The sequence below is a fragment of the Ascidia mentula genome, chromosome 8 (assembly GCF_947561715.1).
Source record: "Ascidia mentula chromosome 8, kaAscMent1.1, whole genome shotgun sequence".
Lineage (NCBI taxonomy): Eukaryota > Metazoa > Chordata > Ascidiacea > Phlebobranchia > Ascidiidae > Ascidia > Ascidia mentula.
This window is the reverse complement of record NC_138573.1, coordinates 348,757-373,168: the sequence shown is the minus strand read 5'-3', so window position 1 is coordinate 373,168 and position 24,412 is coordinate 348,757. Positions and strand designations below refer to the sequence as shown.

General features: G+C 36.6%; 4 protein-coding genes across 5 annotated transcripts; 2 read left to right on the top strand and 2 right to left on the bottom strand.

Moving 5' to 3' along the window:
- Positions 1-1,436: 1,436 nt before the first annotated feature.
- LOC145910277 (uncharacterized) lies at positions 1,437-2,407 on the top strand. Of its 2 annotated transcripts, none has more exons than XM_082997342.1 (3): positions 1,437-1,658; positions 1,851-1,909; positions 1,964-2,407. In XM_082997342.1, exons 1-3 carry the CDS (start codon positions 1,454-1,456, stop codon positions 2,117-2,119), a joined length of 420 nt encoding a protein of 139 aa, XP_082853468.1. In that variant the 5' UTR covers positions 1,437-1,453; the 3' UTR covers positions 2,120-2,407. The 2 variants fall into 2 exon arrangements, with proteins under 2 accessions (XP_082853468.1, XP_082853469.1); XM_082997343.1 differs by having other exon boundaries at positions 1,967-2,406.
- Positions 2,356-7,048, bottom strand: LOC145910278 (protein O-mannosyl-transferase TMTC4-like). The gene is made up of 18 exons (XM_082997344.1): positions 6,915-7,048; positions 6,586-6,692; positions 6,349-6,532; positions 6,140-6,290; positions 5,880-6,032; positions 5,651-5,778; positions 5,440-5,543; positions 5,166-5,361; positions 4,948-5,110; positions 4,679-4,802; positions 4,305-4,488; positions 4,144-4,229; positions 3,791-4,052; positions 3,544-3,674; positions 3,283-3,430; positions 3,051-3,194; positions 2,797-2,982; positions 2,356-2,495 (listed from the first exon to the last, which is right to left on the bottom strand). Exons 1-18 carry the CDS (start codon positions 7,035-7,037, stop codon positions 2,421-2,423), a joined length of 2,649 nt encoding a protein of 882 aa, XP_082853470.1. The 5' UTR covers positions 7,038-7,048; the 3' UTR covers positions 2,356-2,420.
- An 813-nt stretch (positions 7,049-7,861) lies between these two features.
- LOC145911544 (1-acyl-sn-glycerol-3-phosphate acyltransferase epsilon-like) lies at positions 7,862-10,120 on the top strand. The gene is made up of 7 exons (XM_082998930.1): positions 7,862-7,988; positions 8,232-8,341; positions 8,411-8,522; positions 8,665-8,826; positions 9,105-9,225; positions 9,312-9,426; positions 9,480-10,120. The coding sequence occupies exons 1-7, from the start codon at positions 7,882-7,884 to the stop codon at positions 9,905-9,907; spliced, it is 1,155 nt and encodes a 384-aa protein (XP_082855056.1). The 5' UTR covers positions 7,862-7,881; the 3' UTR covers positions 9,908-10,120.
- Positions 10,121-10,313: 193 nt separating this feature from the next.
- Positions 10,314-23,998, bottom strand: LOC145911513 (putative phospholipid-transporting ATPase IA). Its single transcript, XM_082998894.1, has 28 exons — positions 23,058-23,998; positions 22,370-22,463; positions 21,987-22,086; positions 21,744-21,842; positions 21,442-21,528; positions 20,892-21,035; positions 20,193-20,326; positions 19,386-19,554; positions 18,948-19,053; positions 18,630-18,757; positions 17,860-18,026; positions 17,592-17,667; positions 17,364-17,509; positions 17,156-17,258; positions 16,627-16,792; positions 16,393-16,484; positions 16,184-16,273; positions 15,713-15,916; positions 15,353-15,565; positions 15,036-15,182; positions 14,803-14,913; positions 14,671-14,745; positions 14,357-14,558; positions 13,976-14,037; positions 13,856-13,912; positions 13,511-13,707; positions 13,123-13,224; positions 10,314-11,394 (listed from the first exon to the last, which is right to left on the bottom strand). The coding sequence occupies exons 1-28, from the start codon at positions 23,131-23,133 to the stop codon at positions 11,157-11,159; spliced, it is 3,585 nt and encodes a 1,194-aa protein (XP_082855020.1). The 5' UTR covers positions 23,134-23,998; the 3' UTR covers positions 10,314-11,156.
- Positions 23,999-24,412: the final 414 nt, after the last annotated feature.

Here is a 24,412-nt window from a genome sequence, read left to right as displayed (position 1 = left end):
CTACAATCTACATGCATCATTTTCTCGGGAATAAATGTTTTTTTTTACTTGACTATAGTAAAAGTCACTAACACTTGTTTTTAAATTGTAGGTGGAGAGTTTCTGCGCACTACAGTTTGTCTGTAGAATTACGGTTTTCGACGAAAAACATAATTTCAATACATTTGATCTCCCCGATGGCCTAATGGTGGTAAAATGTTAAAATTACATTTTTTCAACGCTTATTTGTTTTCCTCGGCGTCCGCACAAGAGGTGCACGATTGATTTTTTGTCGCCGCGCCAATCAATGCAAGCGCGAATCTGTCCCTTCACTAATCTCAAGATAGCAAAACTAGAACACTTGTAAAGCGCCTAGCCATCGGCAACCTGTGTTTGGAATGTTTCCTTGGTATAAACACTCAACAATCACTACATTCTGTTGTAGTTGCCTCGTCACAATGCTCATTGAGCAGTGAAAACGAAATGTCACGCCTCTATCTATTTGAAGCTTACAATTGTAGTAACATTTTGTTCACACCTTCTCCCTCACTTCCTATCCATACGGATGCGTCTGCAGGGTTTGCCCGACGTCAAACAAACAGCAATTAACGCTGCTATCTACTCCCACTTGGTTATCTTGTTTTGCGATAATGAAGGCTCCAGACATCCACTGCTGGGGACTTGAACTGTTTTTTTAAATAAATCCCCATCTCTACCATAAATATAGTTTTATTCCGTTTCCATTTTAGTGCCGCCACATCGGGATGCGAAATGCAACATTCGCGGCAAAAAAGACTTTTTACGTCCGCAAAATTTTTCAGATTTTGTTCTGTAGTCGTTAAAGCCTTGAAGTAGCTCTTAATTACAACACTGAGAACCACAGTCAAGTCTGACATCAGTCACAACTTTCATTCTTAGGGAGTCGCTCAAAAATCCAACTTTTTAAACCAAGAAATAGTGCAAACCTGACAACATGTTGTTTGCACACAACTGACATTTACAACAGCAATTATTCGAAAACAATCACTATTATAACATCACTAACTACTTGAACGATTTCATTTGTTTAAAACTTTTTCTTGCAAAACTGGGCGGTGTTGCGCTGAAATGATGACAGCGACGTAACGCACACAAACTCACGAACTATATTTTCTCACGCCAACAGTTTGCCTGTCATTCAACTGTGACGTTACAATGAGATGGGCCCTCAGCGACACTGAGTGGTGATCAATTGGTGCTTTCACATTAATTTTATTTTTGAAAGCAAATGCAACCTTATAGATACATTAACTTCGTCGTAATTAATAAATACTATTGTTGATTTCATGAGGAATTCCAGACCGACTGTTAAAAAAAGATTCGCGCATTTTGTTCGACAAAATCTTTTTTAACCACGTGACTACACGGTCCGGTTGGTTTCACTCAACCATAAAACGTAAACATTTTTGGAACTTTGGAAGAAATTTATTTAAAAATGGAAATTGTTCGAAGATTATTTAACCACAAACCGGTACTTTCTGGTGAGATAAAGCTAATGATTGAATGCTTTGATAAAAGGGTTGCAAAAGACGATCAGAAATTACAAAATGTTTGCGTCAGTGCCACGACTTTGGCTGGAAAAACAATGCCAGCTTCTCAGCAACTTGTCGCTGAAAAACTGACACAAATACAAGCAAACGGTGATTTAATATGTGTTGAATGTCTTTAAAAATATTGCATATATGAGTCTTTTCTATTAATCACCAATGTTGTGATTGACATGGTCGTACTCTACCAAGATAAAGATTGCTACATTATTCACATTTGCTCTGAAACAAATATTTCTTTTAACATATTAGTGTTTAAAATATGGCAATTTGTTTTTATTTCAGCTCTTGTGTGTTTGCAAATGTGCGAACAGATTTTGGAGCAAGATGAAATTACACATAAGGTAGGTTCATTTTATTGGTAAATTCAACTTAACACAAACAACTTTATGTATCAGCAGGCAAAGAAAATTGATGTTTTTCAAAAGAGACTGAAAGAAATGGAAATTAAGTTGCAAAAGGAAAAAGAAGCCTTGGATTTTGAATTTGAAGAAGCTGTGAATAATTTAAGTGTGGAATATGAACAACTACAACAGAAAGCAAGCATAAAATAACTAAATTATATTTTGCTTGTAACAAATTTAGGTTTATTTGTGTTAGTGTAATTGTATTCTGTGGTGATGCAATAAACAAATAGGATACATAAGTTTATATATAGTACTTATTTGCTCATTTTTTTCAAAAACAAAACAAATTTGTATTAGGCTTGGAATTCCCTAAACAGATTAAAAAACATTGCATATTCTGTACACAAAGTTGTCTTCTCTCCTCAAATCAACAGAATTTCGTACTCGTGATTTCTTCAATGTGTTGATGTCTCTGCTTTACCATCATAATGTGTGTATGTTGTCAATGTTAACTTCTCATAGCGTTGAGCTCCTTGCTTGCTGCTTTTAATGTTGGATCAAGTGCAATAACTTTTTCAAGATTCTGTGAGAAATCATTGTGTGATTTGTTAAATTTTTGATTTTGTAAAATTACAGAATATTTTGGTACTTTGATGTGTAAACTTTCTATGTTGAGGTTTGAAAAGTGGCAGAAATGTGAATGAGCGAGTAGCCACCTGTGGGTTTGCTTTAATTCCAGAAGAATATATAAAGTATAACGTAAAAAATAAAGTAACAAAGACAAAATCCTGCAGTAAAATAATTTTCATACAGACCAGATATAAATTACTTAAATGAGAATAATCGCTTCTAGCAGATTTTTCATGTAAGGTTCCTTTGCTTACGTGCATCGCGTCAATCCACAACCGTTTCGCCGCCGTTTTGTCTCCAGATTCCTTGTGTCTGTAAGCTTGCAACTTCTCATGTTTGGCTAAAAGCAACCGCACGGTGGCGCAACGCACCTTATCTTCTGACGTCACTACTTGGCTTCCTTCGATTCGGTTTGCGCAAGATTTCAACAATAATATTCCCTAAAACGAAGAGATTGTAAAAAAATTAATGCACATAAAATATTTTTGCGCCACCGTGCGGTTTTTACCTCATTGAACCTCCTCTGTTTCCCCCGGAGACCTGCGAAGTTTCGCCACGCTTGATCGAACTTGCATTCTGTATCGCGATTCGTCAAATTCTCGAATATTTCTTCAGCCTTTTCTTCCATTCCAGCCTCAAATAACACTGCGGCCTGTAACATAGTGGTTACGTCACTACACCCAGTATGCAACTCATTTCAATTTCAAAATCGTTTGCAGTTCGTATGTTATCTTACTTACATACTGTCCGGATACTTCCAAGTTGCCAGGTATCATCGGAATAATTTTCTCGTAAAGTTTTAAACTTTCCCTCAGTTTACCCACGTTGAAAAGGGAGGACGCTAGCGCCCACGCGCGGCGTGTTTCTTCCGGGTCGATTTCTATTGCCCTAAATGAAGAAGCGGAAGATGTTTACACTTAGCCCATTATCTCCACTGAAATGTCCGTTCTCTCTGCATTACAGGTAGATGCGACGTAAATAAATATATCTTCTTATCACACCTGAGTATCGCTTTTTCGGCTTGAACGAATTTATCGACGGAAACGAACAAGTTTGCGAGTTGGACGAGGGAGTCGGTGTTGCTTGGATGCAACTCATGGATGTTTGTGTACAAACTCTCGGCTTGCTTCATCTTACCTATAAAAGGCGCAACCATTCTCATTAAAACCGTATGAGGTTTTACTCAACAAAGTTCTGATGTCCTTTCCAAGCTGGCTGGAGTCAACACAAGTCTTTCAAACCTACGACCTCACCTTTCATTTCCAGCATGAAACCGAAGTCGTTGAGCAGTGTAACATTCACACCCTCGCATCCATCCAACCGAATCAACTCCAAATCCGTCACGCATGACTCGCCGAATATCACGTGGTACAAGCGTTCGGCTTGAGCAAGTTTTCCTTGTTTTACCAAAGCACGTGCAACTGGGCCAGCTGCTGGAATGTTGTCGGCTCCTGCCATCGCGATACCTCTCGATGTCACACGAAACGCGTGCTCGTATTGTTCTCGTTTCCTGCGTTCAACAAATCACGTGATTCAACTGCTTTGTCGTCTTGAAACACCACTGTATGTTGAAACATAAGCAAATAATTTACGAAACTTACAAGAGCAAGGAAGCAAAGTTGTTGTAAGCGTTTGAACCGTGCGGGTGCAAGTGGATGATCAGAACGTACAGCTCATGCGCTTTATCCTGCAACACAAAAGTACTGGATTATCTTCTGACAAAACCATGCAGTCACTCCTTACAATGAATCAACTCACTCACCAGCGTATTTGGATCTTCTTCCAGTATAGTGGCGAGGTTGTTTATGGCGCTGATGAACCTGGGATAGAAATCAATCGCTTTCTGGTACGCCACAGCGGCATCTAGTGTCCGGTTGTGCTCGTAAAGGTAGTTCCCCCAGTTGTAATGCACCTTGGCGTTGTTGGGACAATCTACGACCCCTGCACTGTTTGAATGTTGGAGATATTAGGAGACGAGTAACGACAGTGCTTCTACTCATAAAAAGTCTGCTTATTTCAATGGAATAAAACTAACTTCAAAACACACACACAGTTTTAATGGCTGGGGTAGCAGTGATTGCGACTCTAACGAATTTTGGGAGACAACAAAGCTGCAAGGTAGTGAGGTTGTCTTACCTCATAAACGCTTCTCTGGAAATCCACACCTGGTTTCTCATTGTTGTTCGAATTCCGTAGAGAACAATAACGATTATGACGACACCTTTATACAAGTTTCGTCTTGACGGAAACCAATTAAAACCTGAATAAATCCGATGTTGGTAAACAATATTTTTCAAATATTTAATTCCTTTTAACCGATTCCGGGAACTATTTCTACTCCATCGTCATGGCAACAACGATTATCACCTCTTACTATATAACATGTAACACTGAACATTTATAACCTGTATTCAAGACGAATGAGAGAAGCACAACAAATCCTGAGCTGGGCAGGTAAAGAATTCTCTCGGCCACCACGAAGCCAACCGGGAAAAGGAGATTTGAAGCTGGAAGAAAGGGAAGCACCATCAGGGAAATCCCCATCACTGCGGGTCGGAAGGTGCCATTCTAATTAACATCAGATTTTAAATAACAACGAATTCATTGATGAATTTATACTCACCTTCCTGTTTAATTTGTAAATGATGAAATAAATGCCTCCGACCAAACAGGAAAAAAACAGAAGGGATGCAAAGTTGCGTATATCGGATAGTGACGTAACAAGGGATATTGTCCCGTATGACCAATCGTAACAGAGATGAGAAGGAAAGAAGAGAAGCCAGAAGTTGACGCAGCACAACCAGCTGTAGGTCAGGAATCTTAACAACAACAACAACAATAATAATAATAGTAATAATTGGATGTAACTTGTAGTTAAACAAGCTTGGGTTGCTCACCGGGTGAGTCTGTATTCAGAATAGGAAGCAGGGTTGTCTGGTTCTGCGAATACTGGTGTCGTCCATCCCATCACCCACAGACGGAACCACATTAAACAAAGGAACTGGAAAATACAATTATGAATGATAATAATAATGTGTTTGTGTAAATGTGTGCTGATTCCAACGCAGTTGCAAAATGCGCATTTTAACAAAAGACAAGTTTTTTTACCCAAATAAAGAGGGGGGCCATTGTAACTTTCGCCCGATTTTTCCACCTCCTATAATGTTGTGAGCACTCCGAAATTTCCAACAATTTCACAACCTCGTTGGCTCCGACCACACCCAGTACAGTTATTCCTAAATTAACAATCATAGTGTTTGCCTCGTACGGTAAACATCTACAGGTTGAGGCAGTATTGCAGCACTGTTATTTGCCGAACCAACTAAACTGGACTTACCGGATTCTTTACATATCATAGCACAACCTGCCAACAACAGCGAACACGCCAAATTTAAACGGGAGTTCCCCTCGTCAGTGCAGACGCAAGCTTGTTTTGTGGTTTCTGCCGGTTGTGGATCGGATCGTATTGTCTTACCGCGATACCGCAAATCTAAGTAGAGAAGTTTTGTTTGTGTTGAAGTAAATGATTTGTTCTACTGGTGGTAGAAATACAGTTTGTAAATCAACTGCAATCAAAACTTCTTTAAATATTCATACGTGTATTTTCCGCTTGTTTTCCACCTGGGGCATTTCTGTTCGAAGGAAACTTTCTTTTGACCTCAGTTGTCGGTTTCGTAGATTGCAAAATCAAAGCTGAGAAGAAGAAAAACGAGGAGAGGAGTTCTGCCATCCCGACCACCCCAGATACCTGGAACAACACAAGAGTTTGAACATTGTTGTGGAATCTACTGTGTGTGTTGATTCACCGCCTCGGTGTGGACAGGGTGCAAGGAGAACAAGATCCCTGCAAGCAGTGAAGCGTGTCCAGTCACGTGACAGAAGACCATTCGTCGGCAGAGTGACGTGAACATTACACTCAACCATGCGTGAAGCAAAATGTTGGTCACGTGGTAGGGAGTCGACCAATCACCGAAGATGGTTCGAATCAACCTGGAGTATGATCAATGTAAGCATGGAGAAATATTGTGAAATTTCAAACTTACCTGAAAGTGGTCACAGTGAGGGGTCGATACGACTTGTGGCTTGTGTTTGAGACTATGGGGACTCCCCAGAAATCATTCCGCCATATTTGTGAATAAGGTGTGACTCCCTGAAACAGAAAATTCATTCAGCAACTCAACAAAATCAATACTTCCTGAGCAATGCTCGGAATAAGCGCATTACCAGATTATAAAAATCAAGGGGTGACAAAATTAATACCTAGAGGGTTAAATTTCTCAAGCAGTAGCAATAAGTTACTATCAAAACTATATATATGAGTAATGAGCTTTTCTTTCCGCACTGTTTGTTCTCAATTGCATGGAATCATCACCTGCACATCTGGATTCTTCTTAATAGCCGGGATATCATCGTACATGAACGGTGCAGTAGCCACCCCAGAGTAAGCTAAAACCGATAAACAAAACACTAAAACATTCTCGCGTGCATGATTCATGTTGACTAGTTCGGTTCATGTCAAATATTCAGCATGGTTTGTTCCTAACATAATGAAAACTAAAAAAACAAACAAAAACGTCCCCTGTCGCTGATAAATTCTGCTGTAACACGTATTTAATTGTTGTTGTTCATTAACCTAAGTACGCCTATCTCGTTGCACAAACGGTTCAAAAATACATATAGCGGCGCAAGCCAGCACAATCCTTGATGTAAAAAGCCGATATCGCCTGCGGCGTTTATGCAATAATACAAGTAATGCAGAGGCTTTAAATCCATCTGATCTGGAGTGACAATGAAAGCTTATCAACTATGTTTTTGATTTGATGCAAATGGCACTGTGCCGAATGGTGCTTAGATATTATTATTATGTGATGATTGTTATTGCGTTTTGTGGTTGATATCATTTACAAAGATTTCTATGCAATAGATTTGATCAAATATGCAAGTTTTAGATGGTATTTACAAATCTTGTTTCCTTTTTAACATCAGTGTGAATGTGTGCAAGAGACCAACACAATTTTTGTTGTTTTTGTGATTTCGTAGGTAATTCCCCAATGTCCGGTTATTTCCCATTTTAGACATGTCAATTTTTCCTGGTCTGTGAAGTTTTTTTTACTCAAGAAAACGCAAAAACTACAAAAACGGAGCAAATTAGATAAATATTTGTAAAAAAAACACATTTGTTTTTTAATTAATGGTGGTTCAAATTAATAAAACTATGTTTTATGAATAAAAAAAAACGCAAATAGCGTAGAAGTTAAAATCCGGTACCACAGAGCCTCCTGGAGGTTTCAACATTCATTCTCCGCTTGTTTTGCTTGACAGTTCGTTGGTTAACAATCATGTCTGTTCTTAGCGTATTGCGAAAATGTGTGCGATATATTTTCGGTACGGCTGGAACTGTGGTGATGTTTTCAACCGCACCGATATATTTAGTGATACATACTGGGTGAGTGAACAATATTCTTTAGCTTGTTAACTTAAGTTAGGTGGTGGCATTAAGTTTTTTTTTTGCAAACACCTTCTTAGAAATTGCGAACAGTTTGTTAAACATGGCAGATCTGCTTATATTGATTACATGTTTATTTGATAGAAACCCAAAATTGTTCAAGGTCACCATTGTATTGTGTGAGATATATTCTAGAACTTTTTTCATGCTGTTTTTTTTTGTGTAATTACTTTTTTATGAAAGGTGGAGACTGGTTTCAATTCCATTATCACGAAAGTGGTTTTACAAAGGCGATGATTTCTTGTGGGGAAGTTACCAGAAGTTGATTGTTTTTTTCTTCGAACATACGACAGGTTTGTGATGGAAATATTTCCTTCTCAACTTGTGTGTTTGAAAAACTGTAAAAAAAACTTTTCTTGCAGGGGTTAAGATTAAAATTTCTGGTGAAATCCCTAACAAGAAGGAAAATGTTGTTCTTATTTGCAACCACCAGTGTTCAATGGATTGGATTGTTGCAGATTTTCTTGCAGCAAGGTGTGGGATTTATCTGTTCATGGGACACACCTACTTTGGAACATTTACAGTTTTAATTTTTTAACATAAAGATTGTACAAGCCACACAAAATAAATTATCAAAATGTAAAAGTCTGTTAACTTGTTGATATTTTGTTTGTAGACAGGGAATGATCGGCAACATGAGGTACGTCTTCAAGGACATTATTAAGTATTGGCCACTTTATGGTTATGTGTTTGGTGTCCATGGAGGTGTTTTTGTGAAAAGAGATGGATCATATAACGAGAAAAATATGACTACAGTTCTCAACCATTTAATGAAGAGGTAAATATTTACTTGATTACCTTGGACTGCTGGAATGCTCTGGCTGGTGAACCTAATGATTTACTTGGACTGTGTTTTCCTAAATGTTTAAGGTGCAATGCATGTTGTAAAATTTAGTGCTGGGTTTATCTACATGTCCAAAATAAATGGCCAGAACTATTAAAAAAAGAGAAAGTGTTGTTTACCGATAATAAAACAACGTACCACTGCCGGGGTTTATGTTTGCTTTCTATAAAACTTATCTTCATGTAATTCACAATTTGTTGTTGCTGAAACAGCAAGGTGGAAATGTACTTTGTGATATTTCCTGAAGGAACTCGCTTTTCTCTGAAAAAGAAGGAATTACTCGCGAAGAGTCAACAATATGCAATTGAGAATGATTTAAAACCACTGTATCAGGTTAGTTCAAAAATACAAAGATTATGGGTTTGGATTCACACATTTTATGAACTAGTTTCAGAGCCAAGTTTTTTGTTTTGTCAAAGGTTCTAACACCAAGGATAAAAGCTTTCCATTGCGCTGTCACAACAATGAAACCATACCTTGATGCTGTCTATGATGCAACAATCATTTATCAATCAGCTGACAGACCAATTCAAGGTGGCAAAAACTTTTTTAATTTTTGAATTATTCTCATGATTTTTGTTCCTTAGTGGGAACAAGAACCCCAGCTCCAAGTATGTGGTCGTTTCTTAACAGCCAATCGCCAACAATTCACATTCAATTTGAAAGAATCCCAATCTCACAAGTTCCGACATCGTCCCAACGTGCATCAATGCGATGGCTGCACCATCGGTTTGCAAAGAAAGACAAAATAATCAGCGACCACTTTGGGATTGAATTTCCCCATGAAGACGTTCCCTGCATAGCTGGGGTTGTGACTCAGGTCGATGCCAACGAAAATAAAGTGGTCGATGAAAAAATATCCCGCTTGCCACTTTTACAAACCTTTCCCTCTGCATTGTTTTACACCAGTTCATTGGTCGGCATAGCCTGCCACCCAGTGGGCAGACAAGGTTACTGTTGTGCACTGCTAGGTGGCAGCCTTCTTGGCATGGGTTATGCAAAACTGTTTTTTTAAGTTTAATTAGTTGTATTTTAATTAATGTTGTACCTCACAAACTTATACAATGTTGAATGTTTACAGTTATGACCACAAATCTGTGGGGAATTATTACACAAACTGTGCATCAAATGTATTTTGTTATATGCAGCAGATGATACACTGGCATTGTAGCATGTTAACTGAAACAAGGTTCTGTTGACTTTTGCAGTATGAATGCTGTTTGCACAATAAATACCTGTTGTACCTTGCTTGTATTATTGTCGGTCTTTCGTTGTATTATTTTTTACTGAATATGAGGGCTTAGATTTTAATGGAAAGCCATAATAGTAAATTCAAGCTCTACTTCTTCCTTGAAAATTCAACAAAATAAGCTGATTTTCTCTTTCCGAACAAAACTTTAATAAATGTTTTTTGTCATTGGAAAACATTTTATTAAAATCACTTACTACATAGTCATGGTTTTAAAATTCAACATTGTGTCATACTGGCAGCTTGCCGCGAAAAACAAGGAACAACATAAAACGACATGAACGACTCTGACGTGTTTACTGCAATACTTGTCGGACAATATTCAGCTTTTTTAAGGTTAAATAGAAATCATAGAATAAATTAAATTTTTCTTTTGAAGTACCTTGAAATATTAACATATTAAATAGGTATTAATTTTAAGGTTGTTGCACAGACAAAATTACCCCATTGCACTTTACATACTACATACAACAGCATACTCTTTCTGGAGCATAAATATGCTGAGTACAGAGCAGCTTCAGAACAAAGGTACAAGCTAGACTAAACATACTTATTTGCGGTAGGGAAAAGTGCTAGGTATAACGATAATAATGCAAGAGTGGCCACAGGTAGAGATCCTATACTGGGTAAGATAACAAACAATCTTGTAATTTTCTGTACAATTAACTACGTTGAAGTGGAAAATGGAATTTCAGTTAAATCTGTCAAGTAACATTGATTCACGTTGAAATGACTGAGGTTTGCAAAATAAATTCCTCCCAACGCACAAAAGTAAATCTGACTTCATGGAAAACAATCAATCACAGGTTGTCATGACAACAGTTCTATCAAGCCTAAGTAGAAAGAGATGCAGAATTCTCGAGCACAAAACAGGCGACTTGCGACATACGAGTGCAAATAAGCGACCAGACCAAATCACCTACTGAAAACTAATATGAAGGTAATATATTTAAAGCGTTTTTAAACACTTTAAATCATCAAAACCTAGAGGATATGATTTTTGTGTTGGTCGAACTCATGTCCCAGTTGGTTTTGTTTGGTTTGTGTCGTATTGTCTGATGAGTTGGGATTGGGAGATCACCCCTCCTTCCTCCTGGGAGAACGCGTATCCATGATTTGCATCAGGAAGCGATCTCACGGAAGAGCTTCTTGCTCGCTCTTCATTTATCCCAAACCTCACTTCAGTCTCATCGCTGCTCGTCCTGCTTGCCATTCCAAACATGTTCTTAAGTAGGTGTGCTTTCTCCGACAAGCTGTCATCATACAGTGGTAGTTGATTATTTGGTTGAAACAAACTGTTCGTATTATATTCATCAGTAGTACAACAAGTGCTTTACTCAAACATCTTGGCAGGTTTGTAACCAATCATGGCATGCACATTAAAATATTGCAAAGATTAACAACCTGCTTGTAGGCAGGTAATCAAAAAATTTAAACTAAAATAAAAATAATCACTTGTCTGAAAAAAACTTTTATAAATGAAGAAAGTTTACACTTCAAGCTAATTACAGCATGCTGTGAAAAATTGAAGTAAATCTAATCTAGTCATGCAATGGATTTTGTGGGTAGAAAGTTTAAAATCTCCTCGGGAATAGAATGAAAAGTTTTAAATGAGCTTTTAGTGTTTAAATTACTTTATATCCAAGATAACAGGCATTGGCAACATAAAGCAGCCCTAATTAATCACTAGGTTTGTTTAAATACGATTCTACGGTAAGGTGGGCTGTGAAGCACTGAAATATTATTGGTGAAATGAAGCAAGCTGATGATGAAAATATATAGTTTGCGTTAAGCTCATGTTGTTTTCGTGCATCAATGCAAATAGTTCGTACCAGATGTTCCCTCTCATGGCCGATCACAAGCTTAAGTGGAAGACAACAACACCTTGGTGGTAAAGTAATGGAAGTGCATTAGTGTAACCAGATGTTGGCTGTAGTCAGACTACTGTGATAAGGTTTAGTAAAGCTCACACTAAAGCTCAGGGAATGTTATTCTAAAGTGCGATAATTGTTGGCATTTTTGTTCATCAGCAAATCACAAGATCTCCTCTTTTATCACAAAAATTTCCTCACAAACTTTTGTGCAAGTATAAGTTCCGTTTGCAAAAACCAACAAAAAGGGCAGTTTAAAACAACACCATTGTTTTAAAACCTGCAATCCAAAAAATTAATAGCCTGCAATAACCCTCAGCCACACCAGAATAACATAGCAGCCAAATTACTACAAGAGGGTTAGTATTTCTATAGCTGTGGCTCACACAATCATTATATTGGTTGATTGGCAGCTCACCCAGATATCAAAGTTCTCCAAAACAGTCACTGACAAAATCCTTCTGTTTCCTAACAAACACTTCTATTAAGTAACAACAAGACCCCATTATGCCAATTTCCATTCCAGGAATTCAACATATTGAGTCATTCATTTTGTTTTACAAATAAACAGTTTTAAACTAAGCAAAAATGTGAAACAACCAGAATTGTTTTTGCTAAATTTCTTCATCATTAGTCAAGCAAGCCATAAAAAGCTTAAAGCAAGAATTTAACAATAATATGTTGCAGCATTTTGTACCAAATTAACTAATAGTTGTAAAATCAGTCACAACATTTAATTTGCAAGTTTGGGTAGCAAAGCAGCACAAGACATAGAAATCATGCCAAGCGATCAAGCATGCCGGAACAACAGGTTTAATTTCTCTATCTATAGTGACAAAACGCTTCCATGACGACTCTTACGGAAAGTATTGGACAAGTGTTAAGAATGTGTGTATTGTTAGTATAAATTGAAATGCAGAATCCCTTGTGACTTCTGGATGTTAGAATAATGTGAAAAAATAATAAGGTATTGAACATTTACAAATGCGCACATAGTGAACATATAACTTATACATACAAATAGTGTGGGTGTTATTTTTTATTATTTCAGTAAAAAATAAGTTACTGTATTCCGTGCTCACTTTTTATTGTGACATCACAATTACTAACCTTTGTCTTGCTGCAGCCATGATTGTGTTGCTTGGGTCGATGTGTTCCGCTTCCATTTCCTGAACTTCTTCAACGACAGATTTCATAAAACGACGACGGCATCTGGAATTCAACATTTTAAAAATTTCATTAAATATCGTTAGGAGTTCGTGATTGAAGGCAATTTAAATTTAAATTTCACACAAGAAAATGTTGAATTCCTGTATTTTTGTAACTGGCAGTGGTAAATATGAAAAAATAGTTTGAAAATTATATTTGATGAAAATTTACTTCGGCAACTTAAAACACTGAACTTTTTGAACCGAACACTTCAGCTGCAAATCCTACCAAGTAAACATTATGAGGTAAATATCAAGAAAATACTTGAGACTGAAAGAAAAGTACTCACACTTTCCATAGAAGATCGCGAAACAGAACGGTAATGGGAAAAATAATTAATCCAAACCAGAAGATGGCGCTAGCGAGCACATTATCAGCTTGTCCCAACATCTCGGCTCCGATGGGAAACGTGGGATAGAAATGTGAATAAACAACGAAGAAAATGAACCAGAAGATAATGCTCCCCCACACTGCTATGTGCGTGAACTGTTTTGAAAATAACATGACCTTAACTTTGCTGCCAAGGAGAAATCATTCATGTGTGACCAATAATTAGTAATGATAAAACGCATATTTTTAAATCCAGAAGATTTTCTTTACATTGAACTTTATTTTTTGAATGTTGGAAACTTACAACTGTCCATGTTGCAGATTCCAATCCAGCTTTCAAACACACGGTTATGACGCAATACTGAAATATAACAACATCAAGTTAAATCATACAGCAAATTGTAAACAGATCTCATCAACTTACAGTGTAGACAAAGTTTCCAAGGAATAAATAACCACCAGTTTTTCCATCAGCAAACGCGACCTCTGTCAACAAAACTTGAATTAGTTGAACTTACAAGCTGACTTATAACTTATTGTCAGACAACAAGTCCCCAATAATGGTTTTTTGTTTCTGTTTTCAAACCAGCGAAGCTTAAGTTATTATTTTCATTTAGGTGGAAAACATCAGTTGTTGAAAACTTTATGTTTAATTGGATTCATGTGAATATCTATGACTGAACCACGCCAACAGTAAATTACAAGTAAATGGTGAGCCATTGCTTTAAACAAACAAAGGCATCATATTTCTATAGAAAATAGGGAATGGGCATTATTACATAACAACCAACGATAGAAATCATACCATTCCACAATGTGAAAGCTGGGAGGAAGAAGAGCAAGAGGGAATGAACGGTGGAGTTTAGAAACATCTTCCAGAAGACTTTCCCGTTATATTTCTCAGCAGATTGAGATATGGAGTAAAGTTGGGGATATTTTAACATGATATCGCGACTACAAGTTCGCTCAAATATCCCCAGTGCAAACGGTGGGAGCGCCGTAAAGAACTGTAAAAACATATTAAGTTTGCTGAAAACTTGCAGAATAAACAAAGAACGCTTAGAATACATTTGACAACAATCTAATAGATCAAAGATAAGAGGTGAATTTTAAACTCACCAAATTGTAAAACGAAATCGTCCAACGGTCAAACAAAATCTGTCCAGAGAATCCGTTGAAAAACGCGAACCACAACTGCAAACAACATTTATGTTTCAATTGTTGTTCATTTTCCAGGTATCGTCAACTTACCTCTATCAAGTAAAGACAGATATTTTTGTAGAATGAAAATAAAATACACTTTGCAATCCTGTTGTAATTCCAGGCTCCGTGGACAAGTAGAAGCTTTTGGAGAAATGCAAACTACAAAAAAAAAAAAACTTTTTAAAAATATATTTAAAATTACTTTCAGGGCAACACAAAAATGTACAATTCCGTTACAACTACAGAACATTGATTCAACCCACAAAGTACTTGAAACCAACCTGAGCAATGGAATAGTCAGAAGAGTTTGCAGCTTGTAACCCTTCGTTCCCACTGATTCCGATCCCAACATGGGCTGCTTGTATCATGCTTACATCGTTTGCCCCGTCTCCAATGGCAAGAGTGATCGCGTTGCAGTTCGTCTTCACCTGGAAATATCTCAGGTTTAGTTATTTGATGTTAATTGTTGTGGCACCAGACTGATGGAATTTAACACTTTCACACGGACAAAACACTGAATATTTCACATACAATATCTTATGCCTTCTTGATACCAAACCCTTCCCGAGCAGAAACACAAGTCACCTTCCCAACTCACCAGCTCCACGATCTCGGCTTTCTGCATGGGTGAAACTCGACAGCACACGACTGCTTTGCACGAGAGTGCGAGGTCGAGGAACGTCGTCCTCAACTCAGGATTGAGGGCGTATTTCAAAGTAGTCCCAGTTACGACGAGTGCGATGTCGTTTTCCACCCGTAAACATTCCTGTCCGATGTCGGCGACTGCTTCTCGCATCGTTTCACGAGTTCCCTGATTAAAAATTTTTTTTTTTACAAACACTGACAAAAAAAATTATTACTATAAAGAAACTCATTTGAAATACACTGAATGCAGTTCAGACAATAATTGAATTTGATCATGGACTGATTGAGCAACAAAACACCAGTGAAAACAAACCTCCAAAGACCCCTCGCTGATTACAATAGTTGACATGGTGGGACTAATAAGATGACAGGAGTGTGCGATGTTTATCGCAGTTTCCTGTTTGTCTCCCGTCAAAACCCATATTTTGATGTCGGCTTTTGCGAGGGTTGCTATCGCATCAGGAACACCGTCCTGTAATTTATCCTCGATTGCTGATGCCCCGACAAGCTCCAAGTTCTGAAAAACACAGTAGGAGTAAAACTTTTCATATAATTCTCAATTTTTAAGGGCCTCCTGCATATAAATTCAATTATATATTATTCACTTTTTTAAATGTTAAATCCAGAAGGCATAAATAATTTATTTTTTATAGTATACGCAGAAATAATACCATGCTTTCACATAGCAAAATAGCTGAACCAGCTTGGCAGCGAAGCCTGTAAACCTTTTTTATAGTATATGATCAAATTGTAATATTGTTTTCACATTAAATTATGTCACTACCTTTTCCACAAGTTCGTAAGCAGCAGCAAGTTTTTCTTCCCGATCAATTACTGCAGTGCTTGCTTCATGAAATAATCCATCATTCCATTCCTAAAATCATCTCTCTTGTCAAAATATTTCAACATTTGATAGTTAGAAAAAATACTCAAATAAAAAAACTCAATTCCGTATTAGGTCAAACTACTTGAGTGTGAAGTAAGTGGATTTACTTTGTAGAAAGCTTCGTCGAGTTCAGTTTGAGCAAAACACAAAGTCCTCAACCCCTCCCTGGCGAATTCCCTCAGGTGAGTTTCGGTTTCATCTGCAACAAAAAGAAAATTTTCTTTTTTTCTTAATAATACAAGAAGACATGTTTAATAGCAATATATTTTAGTAGAAAAAAAATCACATATTTGGGGGACTATGGCTTTCATGGCTACGCAAATGATAACAAACTATTTTACCTAAAAACTTGGCCCCAGGCCGCAACCTCTCGAATATGACGTTGTCGGCCCCTTTGCACATTAATCGAATCTTCCCATCTGGTGCACGAACAATCACCGACATTCGTTTCCGATCGCTACTAAACTCTAGGACATTCAGTATCTCAAAGCACTGTTCCTTATCCAACTGTGAAAGCAGGTTTGTGAATAAGACGACAAGTTCACAAAGTGGAGTTTCATTGTTTTCACTAAATTTTATTATTTAATTCTTACTCCCAAAAAATTAATTCACTTTTTCAGAGTGGATAATAACATGTAGTGCACAATATTTCGACCTACCAGGTTTCATCAAGTGCAGTTGGCGACTGAGGTTGTTGCCTGACTAATTTACCAGCTAGTTCAAAACATCAATCACCCACTGCACTGAAAAGACCTTACAGGCAAATATAGTGTGTCCAACTGTCTGTATAACTACAGCTCATTTGCTTCCAAACAATTGATTTTCTTTTTCAGTTTTAAAAACATGGCATGATGTTTGGATGAAACTTACAGCTCTGATGGTTACGGAGTTTGGCGTTCGTTCAAAGAAAACATATCCAACTGATCGAGCCGCTTTAACGATCGCATTTTCATCCGGTGATGACGACTGGTATCTGGGGATAGCACATGTTTGTAAATCAACAATAGCTTGAACACATGTGATGTAGAAATTTAATAAACAGCGCAGTTGCTTTGGTCTGGGAAGGAAATATTCTTACTCTATTATTTCGTCTTCAACTATTTGGTCGACATCCTCTCGGTTGTTTGGATATTTGGGACTTACAGATGGCTGTGGCTTCTCTGGCACCACCGTGTGGCACACAGACATCATTGTTACAAAATCTCGGATGTAACGGTTTCCATCCTGACCAATAACATTCAAACCATGTTGATATTGTACAATGTATTAAGTTGAACACAGGAAGCCACATAAATACAGAACCTACCTTCCCACCATTAAAAAGTTTTTCTCTGAATATTTCGTCATCGTCAAAGTTACCACTTTGACCTGGAGCGTCCAAACTACAAACAAATGTTTGTTAGCATAAAAATAATTTGTTGCATTTCATGTTTTATTGAGTTTTGGGAAACCTTGAACTAAAGGGAATTTCTACATCCATTATATTTCTTTTAAAAGCTAAGTATGAAAGGTAAAGTCAACCCTGATTAAAGCCTTGTTGATATTTTCCATCCCATGTATGTTACACAACTCACCCATACTTTGTCCCAGCCACAGAACATCCTTTAAACGCCATAAAATTCTGGGTCAGCGTTCCAGTTTTATCAGAGAATATATATTTCACTTGACCCAGTTCCTCGTTGAGGTTTGACGTGCGAGCCATAGCTGGTGTGTCAGTGGGGGCGTAATACATATCCAAATCCTGTGCACGTAAGAATATGTAGGTGTTACAACAGCATGAAAACCTTCCGAGTGTGAATCAATATTTCATTATGAACAGCAATTAACACAAGCTGATCAAATATTCAGCATGATTTGCCTGTTCACCTCACACATCAATATTCATACATTCAGCAATTAACAGATAGTTGGTTTCCAATATTTCTTTGTTGTGAATATGTAAATGTTTATAAAATTCATATTTATGCTTGTCATTTTTCTGCTTTGATTTTATGTTGTTTTTTTAAGGCAGAGAGGAGAAATAATTTGATTATATCGGAAACTTTCCTCTCAGCATTTAAATAATTTACAACAGACGGAAACCATTAGATAAGATCCACGGAATCTATGGATCCATTAAAAAGCAATCTATGGATCTGGTGCTGCTCTGACCTTAAGGTGATTTCAAAACATTCAGAGAAAACTTTTGTGCTTTTATCTCGGGCAAAACATACAAATGGATGTAGATAACATGGGGAACATTTCTTATATAAGGTTTTCTTGCAATTGAAAAATGGAAAAAACAGTTTTAGCCGCGGTATGAATGACATTTTATGGAAAAATTAATCACAATTGTTGGACTTACGCAGTTTATGAATATTGCTTGAATAAACTTGACCACCTCGAGTGTGACAAGGAGTGAAATCGGGACGAGATTGTTGTACAAGATAATGAACGTCAACAACTCCATAAAAAACCCTTTAGCTCCAGTGCCTGTGTTGAAAGAAGTGAATCAAACAATCTGCTTTCAATAAACATTTTTTTATGTAATCTTCCACGATAAATTATCAATCTCTTTAGTGGCAGCTTTGATTAAAATGGTCAAATTTTTTGAGTTTTGAAAAAAGTAAGTATTGGATAAACCCAAAGCATACAACCACAAATCCACCAAGTTGCTGCTTACCATCCCCGTATATATACCATCTGTGAGGTTGCTGCTTCTTCCATATCTCACTTCCAATGGATGAGGCGACCGAAATCACAATGAGGACGCACATCAGAAACCAGATCTGCCACAAAAATACGTCAATCACACTCTGTGAATTACGATGGATCAATTGCTGCTGAATGCTTACAACCACTTCCTAATTGGTATCTTAAAACCTTTTTTAAAATATGTGCACCAGTTAACCACAAACATATTACATTAAAGTTTGTAGTTGCTAAGATTAAAACTTGCCAAAGTGACAAATTTATTCATTTTAACATAGGTTGAATTTTACTCCATGATTCATTTTTTTAACAATTTCAAAAAAATCCATTGACATAATCCAAGGATCTATCAACTTTTAACAGACAATTTACTCTAGAGTAATTAATTTTCATGACATAGAGGGATTACCTGCATGTTGGTGGTCCGGTCAACATTGGACATTTTTAACGGAGCACGTTTTGCATTTTTCATCAGTTTTGATTCATGGCCGGTGTAGACGACGACCCCATATATCCACTGCGTGTTCCGCAACATCGCACCCCTCAATAACATCTGATCGGGCCCCAGGGGAATTGACCTACACACATGTTACATATGATAAGGTTTCCAAACACCACCCACACTTCAGTCAGTAAGTGTTAGATTAAATGTCACACCGGAATACATCTGTGACTGATGTTATTCAATCCTAATGATTTACAACATATGCCACAAGGATTTCTGATTTGACAGGCAGTAAATTGTCACAAAACTATTGATAAAGAAATAAGCACAGAATGTTGCAATATGTTTCATTATATGATTTTAAATCTTTGAATCTTCATTAGTAACATATGGGTAGACCATACCATACAGTTATCACAACCATCACCCAGGGACATGTGGGTTTGTGGGAGACACCGATTTATGCCAAACCAAGGAAATTAAACAATGACAAGGAAGGAACACATGAGACAGTTGGTTTCCCTCCAACCATAAAACTATGGGAGAAGCTGATGGTTATGTAATGTTTACAAAAAACTTGATTTTCCTTAAAGTGACATAATAATACTGATGTTCATTTCACAATGGCCAGCATGTATGAAGTTGTTTCATTCTCAGCTACAGTGGCATAAACCTCAAAATCCCATCAATATATATCAGCACTTGTTTATGCATGTACTGCATTATGTGAAACACAGCAGTGTTGTCATGAAAAGTTCAACATGGTCTAACCTTTGTGCGTCGCCCCCAAGTTTGATATTTCCAGTGAAATCATAGAGATGTCGGTTTGGAGCTTCACATTCAATAATTCCTGACACACTCTTCAAGTCATCGCTACACTGACACATGGCAGTGGCAGGCAAGCCCTGGGTGACACAAGATTATTAAATATTTGCATCATAACATCTATGCATTTTTGGCAAAAAACATTATAATATATAGAAGCCAGAGGTACTAATAATGTGTTGTTGCTAATGGAGATTGTTATTACAAGTCAAGGTTCACTAAAGCCTAGGTTGTTTTGCCAGCCAAAGGTTAATGTATTGTATGGCCTCTAACATTTACCACACAACTTCTAAGCATGTGGTTTGTTGTACATGTTACAAAATATCATGTGACAAACCGGTTCAATGCATGTTAAGACTTGCATCGGATTAAATCCCATTCACTCTGTGCTACAGGGAAAGTAAAACAGTCATATCCTTCCCAGGTAACTTTGTTTAAAAAGTTACTGTTTTGTAATTTATGTGTCAGAACCCTTACTGTTAGAACCCTTACTGTCAGAACCCTTACTGTTAATCCAATGCTTCATAAATAGTTTATTTTTTACTTTATTTAGTGACGTTTAACATGTGTGTGTTTTAGTGCTTCTATAGTGCACGAAGTATACGAGGAGACATCGAACTTATGGATAATATATACGAGATATACCTGTCTAATCTTCAGGTTTGTTTCTCCATCGAGGTTTGCGGTTTCGATGTAACACATCGCTTGGGGTTCGCTGGATGAGAGCAGGACAAGGTCAGCCGGAAAAAAGTGACCATTTACGACCTTTACAATGTCACCAACCAATACCTAGAGAAAAAGGAGTAAAAATAAATTAATAATTCCAAATTACAATTGCATGGGTCCGTCTGTGGATGTGATAAAAGTTTGTCAAGTAAGTAAAATATTTAAGAAAAACTTGTAAAGTGAAAGTAATTTTCTCGAATAAACGCCATAAAATTCTACAACAGAATAGAAAGGGTTTAGTGAGAAGGCCACAATCTAATGTTGATTACATTTCACTCAGGATGACAGGTTATTACCACTTGATGAATGAATAACTATCTGCAGGGATCAATAATTTCCTTTTTTTCTTTGTAATATTGGATTTCAAAACACCAAACACCCCATGTAAACATTTTAAGTGAAATACTTTAAAAGGTTTAAACTGAACACACAAATGTTTTGAAGTTTGTTTTGTTAACTTTTAACCAACCTCAGTCCAGTTAACTTCTTGAAATTTTCCATTTTTGAAAACTTCTACTTTTCTGTTGTTCACAGCATCATCAGCTCGGTGACGTTTCTGAATTTCCAACAAATAATTATCATAAATTATGCATTCCATATGCACAAAAAACAAGATAATGTATAATCGATTAAATCAAATCCAAAAACATAAATTATTTCAGCGTCTGGCTTCTGGTATGTTGAAATGAGAGGCATAAAATATGTATAATACATTGATCGTAAGACTGAAAGTCAACAACTACTTTGTTTTGTTAAAAAATTGAAACTTACATAATCCTCAATTATTTCCTTGAGTGCAGCAACAAGCAAAATAAATGTGAGTGGGACAATGGTCGTGTAGCGACCGGTCGGGGAAACTCCAGGAATTTGCTGAAAATAATCAACATGGCTATGAGATAAACTTTGGAACAGGAAATGAGTGGAACGATGAACAACATGACGCACACAAACTGAACACTTTAAACTTTGTTCACGTAATTTATGTTACATCACATTGGGCAACTTGCAACTTACCTGCAATATGCAGATGACAAGAAAAAATATATTGAACGCTTTGCGAAACTGTTCGAAGAGAAACAAGGGAAGAAATGTGAGAAAGTTGTATTTTCCAGTGCTGCAAAATAAAATTATGTGAGTCTGATTCAATAAAGGTGGCAACAAAGAAATCTAACAAAGTAGCATTGTGATGCAAACAACTAAGTTTTCTCGTCTTGTTTTGAATGACATTTTAAAAATGGTTCCACGTAAATGAAAAGGTGAATCATGGTTTAAAGTTTTACAAACCAATCAAGCATTATTCCTACTTTGTGACTTCGAGAAGTCATGTTTAACCAAATCAAGTGTTCATCTGATCATACAGATATCTGGTCCAAATTCCTTTAATGAATATTTTTTACCTGATTTGGTTATGAAGAAATTTCTGATCCAAGTCAGGTCTGTTGAAGTGGAAATTTCTCGTTCCAACTTCTTCGTGTTGTGAAGAAGATTCCCCTGTGGAGAGGGTTTTTATTGAACTAACTTGTTTTAAACCAACAATTTATTGCAACATTGTTGCAACTTTCTTACAAAGATTGTTAGTGTTTTTATTGCACAGTGCATTACATGTTAGAAGTTACACACACAGAAGGCATCTCAAGCCAAGCTGACAAGGTTTAGTCACAAGTGATAATTCATATTCTTTCAACTCTAAGAAAACAATCAGGATTTCTGAACTACACAAATTGTCTACAAAATGGAATATTTTTATCATCAAATTTAGCATTACTTGATCACTGGTTCAAAAAATACAATCCCAACAATTTAATTCCATCCATCTATAGTGCAACACCAACATGCATATGTTGTATACAATATGCCTAGTTCTACTTAACTTCATATGAGAATGATAAAATGGAAATTAAAAAAAATATTACCTAAATGTAGTTTTGTTACCTTAATAACCAACAAATAAAGTAATGCAAAATTAAAGTCATTACAAAACTGAAACAATTTACATTTGGTAAAAAAAAACTTCTGATTTTTTATTTGTTCCAGTCTTCATCCAATCAATCATAAAATATGAACAAAGTAAACCAAGGCACTTGCCTGTGTTTGAATTTACAATGTTGGTGGGGACTACGCTGTTCGATGGCATGATGTACTCTAGCTCAATATCGTCCATGGCTCACCGGCTCAGACAAAAACCTGTTAACTGTAATTTCACACTTCCTCAGCATGGACTTAACTTGTCGAGTTTCACATTTTTCTCACATCACAACTACAGATGGTCACCAACTACATGCAACATTTAACCTCCACCAATGCATGCTCAACAATTGAGAACACTAATTGGCTGAAATGTAGTTTTTGTTTGAAGTTTCTGAATCCAATTATTAAACTTATTAAACTGGGATCTCGCGTCTTCTGAATTGAAAGTCAACTTTAAGCTAAACCACATTTTTCACTCTCTAAGTTTTTCACAACAACACCAAGGCCACTGTTCTCGTCTTGCATAATGTCTGTCTGCCAATAAGAGAGTAATTTACAACAGACAACTTCCTTGCGGCAGAGCAAGGGGAGACATGCAGCAAATCAATATGATCCTAATATGCCATGTCATGCTGTGTAACCAATGACGATGTAAACATGCAATAGAGTGTAATAAGCAAACGAATAATGTGATACACGAGGGTGGTTCTACATGATAAGGAACCAGACAAGGTGTTGATATATTAGGTGAAAGACATGGAATTAACAAACAGGGCTTAGTAGATAGGTATGACAAGAAGGCTTGAAAGAAATCAATTAAATGCAAGTTTTAAGACCTATATTGGATAGATGATTCAACTACAAGAATAAATTAAAAATTATGAAACTAAATTGTAATCTAGGTATCATGCCACATGAAAAAGAAATTATAAAAAACATAAAGAGTTTATTTTAAAGACGTTTCAGTGAAAATGTAATTCCTAACATTGTGTTAAATTTTGTATTTTCTACAGTTAGACATGGCCCACATCACTTCACTTGATTAATATAAATTAACCCAAAACATGGTTGAACTTCTTTGATACAAGAACAACATCACACACAATATTGGACACTTTTGTCTTACCTCGCAATTTTCTGAACTGAACCCTGATCTTGTCCATGGTAATTAACGTTAAACAAACTTTAGTAAACTTTGATCAAACCTTCCTCAGAGGAAATTACCTCACAGTGTGATACATAACCTGTCAACCTACAGCTGTTATGTAAATGTATTCTGTAAAAATAATTGTTTTTTTATGTATAAATCAGTTTGAAACAAACATTAAATAGAAATTATCTTATTTCGATTTGTAACTGTTAATAATACATAAACAAACAATAAAAATAATAAAATTGGGGTAAGACTATAGGGGTTATCATGATCGATGCACAGACACATTTTTTCAGCGATCGTTATTTGCGCTGCTTGC